This window comes from Trichechus manatus, unplaced genomic scaffold (genome assembly GCF_000243295.1).
Source record: "Trichechus manatus latirostris isolate Lorelei unplaced genomic scaffold, TriManLat1.0 scaffold00010, whole genome shotgun sequence".
Classification (NCBI taxonomy): Eukaryota; Metazoa; Chordata; class Mammalia; order Sirenia; family Trichechidae; genus Trichechus; species Trichechus manatus.
This window is the reverse complement of record NW_004443946.1, coordinates 23251179-23260839: the sequence shown is the minus strand read 5'-3', so window position 1 is coordinate 23260839 and position 9661 is coordinate 23251179. Positions and strand designations below refer to the sequence as shown.

General features: G+C 36.9%; 1 protein-coding gene across 1 annotated transcript in view; it reads left to right on the top strand.

Moving 5' to 3' along the window:
* The window catches only part of MED6 (mediator complex subunit 6), a 28276-nt gene extending 20168 nt beyond the window's left edge, over positions 1 to 8108 (top strand). The window contains exons 7-8 of the mRNA XM_023726336.1: positions 5018 to 5045; positions 5668 to 8108. Coding sequence (XP_023582104.1) covers positions 5018 to 5045; positions 5668 to 5798 — 159 coding nt within the window. The 3' untranslated portion in view covers positions 5799 to 8108. The remainder of the gene's footprint in view (positions 1 to 5017; positions 5046 to 5667) is intronic.
* The last annotated feature ends 1553 nt before the right edge of the window (positions 8109 to 9661 follow it).

The following is a 9661-nucleotide window of genomic DNA, read 5'->3' as shown; positions in this document are numbered from 1 at the left end:
GAAGAAGAAATGACACCTTTGAATTGTGCTGTTGGTGAAGCATATTAAATATATACCATGTACTGCCAAAAGAGTGAACAAATCTGTCTTGGAAGAAGTACAACCAGCATGCTTCTTAGAAACAAGGATGGTGAGACTACGTCTTACGTACTTTGGACATGTTATCAGGAGGGATCAGTCCCTAGAGAAGGACATCATGCTTGGTAAAGTAGAGGGTCAGCACAAACGAGGAAGACCCTCAACTAGATGGACTGACACAGTGGCTGCAACAATGGATTCAAGCATAACAATGATTGTGAGGATGGCACAGGACCAGGCAGTGTTTCATTTTATTGTGCATAGGGTCATTATGAGTCAGAACCGACTTGATGACACCTAACAACATAACAGCAATAACAGGATGATGAGCAACCGCTGCAGAGTGTAAAAGGTTAGGTCTGATTGACTGTTCATTCACTGAGCACATAGTATATGCTAGGTAGGCTAGGGGAAGATCTGTGCTATCCAGTATAGTAACTACTAGCCATATGTAAAGCATTTGAACCATAGCATTTGAGCATTTGAACCAAATTGAGTTGTGACGTAAGTGTAAAATCCACCCTGGATTTCAAAGAGGACCCCAAAAAAGTGTAAAATATCTGATGAATAATTTTTAAAATACTGATTGTATGTTGAAATAATATTTTAGATATATTTGGTTGAATAAAGTGTAATACAAAAATTTCACATGTGGTTACTTTTTTTAATGACTAGAAAATTTAAAAGTATATATGTAACTTGCATTTGTGGCTCACATGATATTTCCGTTGGGTAGTTCTGATCTAGACAATGGGAATAGATCATGCAGTATTGAAACATGAATGAGCATGAGTGAACATTTGCTCAAGTCTTGCCGTCCTTGCTTCTAAGGAGCATTCTGGCTGTACTTCTTCCAAGACAAATTTGTTCGTTCTTTTGGCAGTCCATGGTATATTCAGTATTCTTTGCCAACACCATAATTTGAAGGCATCAATTCTTCTTTGGTCTTCCTTCTTCATTGTCTAGCTTTCACATTTCATATAAGGCGATTGAAAACACCATTGTGTGGGTCAGGTACACCTGTCTTCAAGGTGACATCTTTGATTTTTAACTCTTTAAAGAAATCTTTTGCAGCAGATTTGCCCAGTGCAATGCATCTTTTGATTTCCTGACTGCCGCTTCCATGGGTATTTTCTCTAATCCTGATGCCCCCGTTCTTCATATAGTCCAGCTCTTCAGTTTATTTGCTCAGCATACAGATTGAGTTAAGTATGGTGAAAGGATACAACTCTAACACACTCCTTCCCTGACTTTAAACCACATGATATCCCCTTGTTCTGTTCAATTGACTGCCTCTTCATGTATGTACAGGTTCCTCATGAGCGCAGTTAAGTGTTCTGGAATTCCCGTTCTTTACAATGTTATCCATAATTTGTTATGATCCATACAGTCGAATGCCTTTGCGTAGTCAATAAAACACAGGTAAGCATCTTTCTGATATTTTGCGCTTTCAGCCAGAATCTGTCTGACATCAGCAGTGATGTCTCTGGTTCCACGTCCTCTTCTGAATCCGGCTTGAATTTCTGCCAGTTCCTTGTCAATATATTGGGTGTGATATTAATAATATAATTTAATTAATAATATAATTTCCACATTCTGTTGGATCATCTTTCTTTGGAATAGGCATAAGTGTGGATCTCTTCCGTCAGTTGACCAGGTAGATGTCTTCCATATTTCTTGGCATAGACAAGTGAGCATGTCCATTGCTGCATCCATTTGCTAAAACATCTCAGTTGATACTTTGTCAATTCCTGGAGCCTTGTTTTTCACCAGTGCCTTCAGTACCATCAGTTCCTGATCATATGCTACTCCTGAAATGGCTGAACGTTGACCAATTCTTTTCGGTATAGTGACTGGGTATTCCTTTCTATCTTCTTTTGATGCTTCTTGCATCATGTAATATTTTCTCTGTAGAATCCTTCAGTATTGCAATTCGAGGCTTGAACTTTTTCTTCAGTTCTTTCAGCTTGAGAAATGCCGAGTGGTGTTCTTCCCTTTTGGTTTTCTATCTCCAGGCCTTTGCATGTGTCATTGTAGTACTTTACTTTGTCTTCTCGAGCTGCCCTTTGAAACCTTCTGTTCAGCTCTTTTACTTCATCATTTCTTCCTTTAGCTTTAGCTACTTGACTTTCAAGAGCAAGTTTCACTGTCTCTTCTGACATCTGTTTTTGTCTTTTCTTTCTTTCCTGTCTTTTTAATGACCTCTTCCTTCATGTATGATGTCCGTGAAGACATTCTGCAACCTGACTTTGGTTATTAGTGTTAAACACGTCAAAAATGTTCTTGAGATGGTCTGTACTTTGGCTCTCGCTGACTTGTTCTAATTTGCTTCAGTTTCAGCTTGAACTTGCATATGAGCAATTAATGGTCTGTTCCGCAGTCAGCCCCTGGCCTCTTTCTGACTGATGATATTGAGCTTTTCCATCATCTCTTTCCACAGATATAGTCGATTTGATTCCTGTATATTCTGTCTGGCGAGGTCCACGTGTATAGTCACCACTTATGTTGTTGAAAAAAGGTATTTGCAATGAAGAAGTCATTGGTCTTGCTCAATTCTATCATGCAATCTCCAGCATTGTTTCTATCACCAAGGCCTGTTTTCCAACTAATAGTCCTTCTTTGTTTCCAACTTTCATACTCCAATCACCAGTAATTGTCAGTGGATCTTGATTGCATGTTTGATCAATTTTAGCCTCCAGAAGTTGATAAAAGTCTTGAATTTCATCATCTTTGGCCTTAGTGGTTGGTGTGTAAATTTGAATAATAGTCATAGTAACTGGTCTTCCTTGTAGGCATATGGATATTATCCTAGCACTGACAGTGTTGTACTTCAGAATAGATCTCGAAATATTCTTTTTGAGGATGAATGCAGTACCATTTCTCTTCAATTTATCATTCCCGGCATAGTAGACCATATGATTGTCTGATTCAGAATGGCCAATACCAGTCCATTTCAGCTCATTAATGCCTAGGATATTGATGTTTATGGGTTCCGTTTCATTTTGGACGATTTCCAGTTTTCCTAGATTCATACTTTGTACATTCCACATTCTGATTTTTGTGGATGTTTACAGCTGTTTCTTCTCATTTTGAGTTGTGCGACATTAGCAAATGAAGGTCCCGAAAACTTGAGTCCATCCACGTCATTAAGGTCAACTCTACTTTGAGGAGACAGCTCTTCCCCAGTCATCTCTTGAGTGCCTTCCAACCTGGGGGGCTCATCTTCTGGCACTTTATCACAGTTTTCTGCTGCTATTCATAAGGTTTTCACTGGCTAGTTCTTTTCAAAAGTAGACTGCAGGGTCCTTCTTCCTAGTCTGTCTTAGTTTGGAAGCTCAGCTGAAACTAGCCCGCCATGGATGACCCTGCCTGTGTCTGAATCCTGGTGGCATAACTTACAGCATCACAGCAACACGCAAGCCCCCACAGTGTGACAAAGTGCCAGATGCGTGGGGCTTACAGTGACATAGTAAGAAAAAACAGCTGGATCGTGAGGGAAAAAGACACAGACAGAGTCTGGAGGAATCTGCGTCCAGGCTTCCTTTTGCTCTTTTCTTACGAGGCATGACACAGAGTGCACTCTTCCCAAGCAGCAAAAATGTAGCAGCATATGTGCGATCTTTCTGCTGGAAGTCCGTTAGATACTGGACACCCAAGGTTTTTTGGGGGGTTTGTCACATAGGCACCCTCTATCTGGCACGTAGCAAAATTTCATACTCCCCAGGGGAAAGCAGATGCTCACTATAAGCCACATTGTACAAACAATCTAGGTACAGTGAGCCACCCTTATGATTAGGGAATGGTGGGAACCTTCTCGAAATTCAAGTTCCTAGACACCAAGTAAGGGCCAACCTTGCAAGCATACCTTTCTAAGGCTAGCAGTCTTAGGCCTTGTCTGTTAACTCCTTTCCTACACAGTGGCTATTAATACGGAGCTCAGTTTAAGTGTAAGGGTTTCCTGGACTTACAATTAGAGTAGCCTGTTAGGCAGTTGGCAGCATGAATCTGGAACATGTGAAGTCAGAAAATTTTGTAGTGTTTAGTCAGGAATATGCAAGAGCTTAGGGAGTGTGTGTGAATTTAGAAAGAAATTCAGAAAACGAATGAAGGTGTTAATCTTGGAAATGAGATCACTTCTTTCCTCTGAGATGACAGGGAAGTAGGTAAAGATACACTAAGTTGAGAAGTAGATAGGAGGGAAGTCGGTGGCGTTGGCATCCTTTTTGTTTTTTTGAACATTGGAGGCAGAATCATTAATTAAGAGTGAGGAGGAGTAGGCAGTGAGAACATACAACTTGGGTAATGGGAAAGGAAGATGACTGGGCCCAACCAAGAAAAAGAATTGCTGTGCAGAGTGGAGGACTTGTCCTTCTTCCTCACCCCTAGTACCCCATCAGTTTTTCTTGTAGTTTGATTTACAATAGTATAATCATCAGAAGCCTTATGCTCCTAGGAAAATAACTCCCCACTCCTCCCTCCATCTTTACTTCCATGCGGTTTGGTATGTTGCCAACTTTAAAAGTCAGAAATTCATCGAAATTTTCATTCTCCTTTCTTATAGCTCATATCCTCTAAGCAAATTTGTCTCTGGAGTCTTGAAAGGTGCCATTCTTCCCTCCTATTGGATTCTACTTAACTATTATTTGTAAAGCATTATGGACTTAGTGCAGCAGTAAAGGGCTTTATAGGTGTCCAAGGTTTTTTATGGCTGACTGTTTTCTTCTAATTTTAGATTTGTGTCTACTCTGAAACAGGGAAATAAGTGTTCATGTACCACAGTTTATGGTACATGAATAGTAGTTCCTCTTTATGAAGTCATTTATAATGTAATTTGAATAAAAATATAATTTTAATAAGAGTTATGAAATCAAGGAAAAAATACTTTGCTAACCTGCCCTGTTTTCTTCTTCTTTTTCCTCCTCTCTTTTTTTAATTGCAGCAAAAGTCTGGAGAAAAGCCTGTCCCAGGTATAGTTCATCTGATGTCTTTATTACACTTGACGTAAGACCAACAACATGTTTAAACTCAGTAACAACTAAGACTGTGAGATGAGCTGTGGTCATTTGTCGTCCTAGACTCTTTCTTTGTAGTTTGTCATTTCTAACCTTTGAGATCTGCTGAATTGCCACAGGTGGTGCTTTTGTGGTAGTGATGTTGATATTTAAAAGACAAATGGGAGTGGAAAGAGTAGGTATTGAAGAGGTATGGAGAAGCCAGGGTGATTTGAGGTTGTTTTTTGTTCACATCTCAGCATGAAAAAAGGTCTTCTGTTTAATCTTTGAAAACGGTATTAAACTATCTACTGAGCTGGGATAGGGTATTTATATATTTTGTTAATGCATAATGTCATATTTAAATGCCATGTGTCTTTGTCCAGTATCACAAATTTCCTTGGGTTATCAGTTTTTTAGGTTTGTAAATAGGTTCTTAAATGCACCTATCTGATGAAACACCTAAATTTAAAAGTTAAAATAAGTAGTTAAAAATGAATTTGAAAGAGTCTGAACCATTCAGAATTGCTGTTATCTAATTTTTATCTCATCTCTTTACCCTCATTCCCTTACAAAAAATTCTGCTTTTGATGTCTAGTGGATCAGACAAAGAAAGAGGCAGAACCTATACCAGAAGCTGTAAAACCTGAGGAGAAAGAGACCACAAAGAACGTCCAACAAACAGTGAGCACAAAGGCCCCCCCTGAGAAACGGATGAGACTCCAGTGAGTATTTCACAAAGAGAAGCTTGCAAGACTCCTGTTGTCCACTGTAATACCTCATTTCTGTAGCAAGCTCTTAAGCTTTAACATACTTTGTCACAGTTCTCTCCTTTGCATGGAATATGCTTGTTTTATAAGAAAGGATGTTATTCCCGTCATATTTTCTGTGTGAACATTTCTTATGCATCTTTTATAACCTTTCCCCTACTGGAGTTGTTCAGCATTCCCACTCACATGTGTACCAGGTTGTGTATGTTTAAAAACACAATAAAGGTATTTGTATATATTGCTTCGTCATGACTTTTTTTCCCCCTTTCTGCGCCTTTTGAAATTTTTCCAGCTGCACTTCATGAACACATAGCTCAGTATTAAAGTAGTAGCTTAGTTTTTTTTCTTTTATTAGTTACATATTCCTCATTATTAAAATAACAGTTATTGACAGTTAGGAAGATACAGAAAAGGAAAAACTTACCCACCAATACCGTCACACTACAAATACTGTAACAGTGTTATAAATTTTTAGTCTTCTTTTTCTGCACATAGATACTTTTAAAACCGTAGTTTGTAATTATTCTGTTCATACACTTTTACTTTAGCATATTATATTTGTTGTAAGCATTTCTTCATATTTACATAATTTTTATAGACCCATCCATTTTAGTGACTGAATAATTTCTGTGATTATATCACAGTTTTCTTAACCTTTTCCTGTGGTATATTTAGATTTTTTCCAGTTTGTATTTTAAATAAAGCTAAAGTGATTATATTTGTTTATAATGCTTTTTCAATATTTAGTATTTATTTCCTTAGGATAGAGTCCCAAAAGTAGAATCACTAGAGTCGGTACATTTTTATTGTTCTTGGTCCATATTGCCAAGTTGTTTTGATCTAAAGATTGACCAATTATCATTCATACAGCATAGTATGAAAATACTAGGTTCTCCAGAACCTTGCTGCCACTGGGTATTGTCATTTATATTTCTCGTGCTAATTAGCAAAAAATCATGTGTTATTATTTTAAGTGGTTGAACAATTTTTCATCTTTGTTTTCTGCTTTTATGAAATGTCTGATTTTCTATATTGTGTGAGATTTTTCTTTTAACTTTCGATGTATTTTGGGCTTACAGAAAAATCTAAGAATAGTTAAAAGAATTCCTATATGTATACTTTTCATCTGGAGTGCCTATATATTAACATTTTTCCATATTTGTGTTATTTATTACACTCTTGTCTCTTGCTGTCATTTGCTGTTTGTGTATGTGTGTATATATGTATATATGTGTAACATATGAATATATGTATGCATGTGTGTGTGTGTGTGTGTATGACACACACACACACGTCTTTTAGTTTTGGATTGTTTGAGAGTCAGTTGCAGTCATAATGTCCTTTTATCCCTAAGTACTTTAGTGAGTACATTTCTTCTATATTTATTAATTGACTTTTTGTTAGGAAGAGCTTTCCCTTCTGTCCTGTTTATATATTATATCATTGTGGACTCCTGGATTTTTACTTTATTCAATAGGTTATATTTACTTAATATTGTTTATATTGATACTCAAATTGTGCCAGGTTTGGCCAGTGGGAGACATCTCAAGCTGATTCCTGTGTCCTTTTGACATGACCCCATCATTCACTGAGCATTTTCTTCACTTTTTGGCATAGTAAGATAGTGAGGCTCATTCCAACCCTGGAATCAGCCATTGCTCTAAGTATCCCTAGTTCCTTTTAATAGAGAATGGCATTTAGAAATCAAGATCTGGGAGCTAGGTGTGCTCATTGCTGCTCGAGTGCCTTTGCTTCTAGACCCTCCCAGCTGACAGAAGTGGGAAATAGATACAGACGTGTGTATGTGTGAATACACATACATCCACATGTCTGTATCTATTTCTATATTTGTCTATATATACTAAAAGCCATTAATTCACACCGATACCGCCATTTCCAGTCTATCACCACAATATTCACTCTGGTCTTCCCTCTTCCATATTTGTAACTCCCTTCTCCATTGATGAGAATTCCTATTATAAATAACACTAATTTGCTTAATACTAGAATACATAGAAAGTAGCTTTAGAATTGCTAGCTTACACCTCTGCTTAAAGGAATCCTCTAACTAGAGTTCAGTGTTTGCTTCAAGTTCTTTTTGTCTTTAGCCTGAGGACATATTACTCAAATACTATGTTAAAAAATTACTTGAGTTAATTTTGGTCTTGGTTATGTTACTCATGAACTGGTTCAGTTCGTTTGTTTCTGTTTTGAATTCCATTTCAGGTAATTTTCTCTCATTTTTGTTGGTTTCTTTCTGTTTTTTTTTTAATATTTTATTGTACTTCAGGTGAAGGCTTACAGAACAAATAGTTTCTCATGAAACAGGAGTACACATGTTGTTTTATGACATTGGTTAACAACCCCACAACATATAAACCCTCTAAATTCTCAACCTTTTTTTTTTTTTTTTTTTTTTGGTGAAAATACACATAGCCAAAGATACACCGTTTAAAAAATTTCTGCATACACAGTTCAGTGACATTGACTACGCTCTTCCAATTGTGCTGTTATTCTCACTTAAGATGAAGGCTTACAGAACAAAATAGTTTCTCATTTAACAGTTACTACAAATGTTGCCCTATGACAATGGTTAACAATCTCACATCTGTTTTGTTTTTGAGTGTGCAAAATGGTTCTAAATTTCAGAACTGTGCAAAAAGGATTCAGAGGAGTGTCATACCCCTTCCATTTGGTCCTGTCCGTTTCTTCAATCCTTTCTACCCCGTTCCCACCCACCACTGAGGGTAGCCAATCTAATTAGTCTCTAGTTTTTACTTACTATATTTCTTTTTGAACAAATGAGTACTTTCTTGTTTCCCCTTCTTTCTTATCCAAAAGGCAGCATATTATATAATGCACTTTTGCACTTTGCTTGTTTTCCACTTATTTAAGCATGAACTTTTGACATAATAAGCTTTTACTTATTTAAGCATGAACTTTTGACATAATAAGCTTTTATTTTTTTCCAGCACAACTCGTTTTCTTTCAACCACATTATTGTAAAAGGTGACAGAAAAGTACACAAAATAATAGAGTACGTCTCATTCATTTATTACCAGGTGAATAGCCAGGCAATTCACCATGCAAGTAAAGAAACTGAGCATTATCAGCGCCCTAGAGCCCCTTTGTGCCCCCTCTAATCACAACCCTTGTCCTTCCCATCAGAGGTCATCACTATCCTCAGTTTTATGGTAATGCTTTCTTGTTTTCTTTACAGTTTTACCGTATAATGACACATCCCTAAATAAATCTTTAGTTTTGTTTGCCTACTTTTTCATTTTTAATATAAATGGAATCAGTGTGCATGTTTCTTGTATGGCTCCTCTTGTAAATGTTTAAGTTTGTGAGGTTCATCCATGTTGTTTCATGTAGCTCTCATTCTTTTATTTGCATTTCTCTGCTGTATCCCACTGCATAAGTATATTACTACTTTTTAAATCCACTCAAGTGATGGACATTTGGATTGTTTGTAGTTTTTGACTACTATGAAAATTTGTTTCTATGAATATTTTGTACATGCTTTTTGGTGTACATATTACTCTTTTATGTTACCATGTTACTCTTTCACTCAGATTGCTGGGTCATAGCATGCCTTTATTCAGCTTTATTACATAATGCCAAAATGTTTTCCAAGGTGACTGTACTAATTTATACTTGCACCATCAATGTGCGAGAGTTCCAGTTCCGCATCTTTGTTGACTTGATATTGTTAAAAGAAAAATTTAGTCATTCTGATACGTGTATAGTGTTATCTTGTTAGGCTGCAATTTGCCATTTCCTGATGATGATGTTGAGCATCTTTTCATATGATTATTGGCT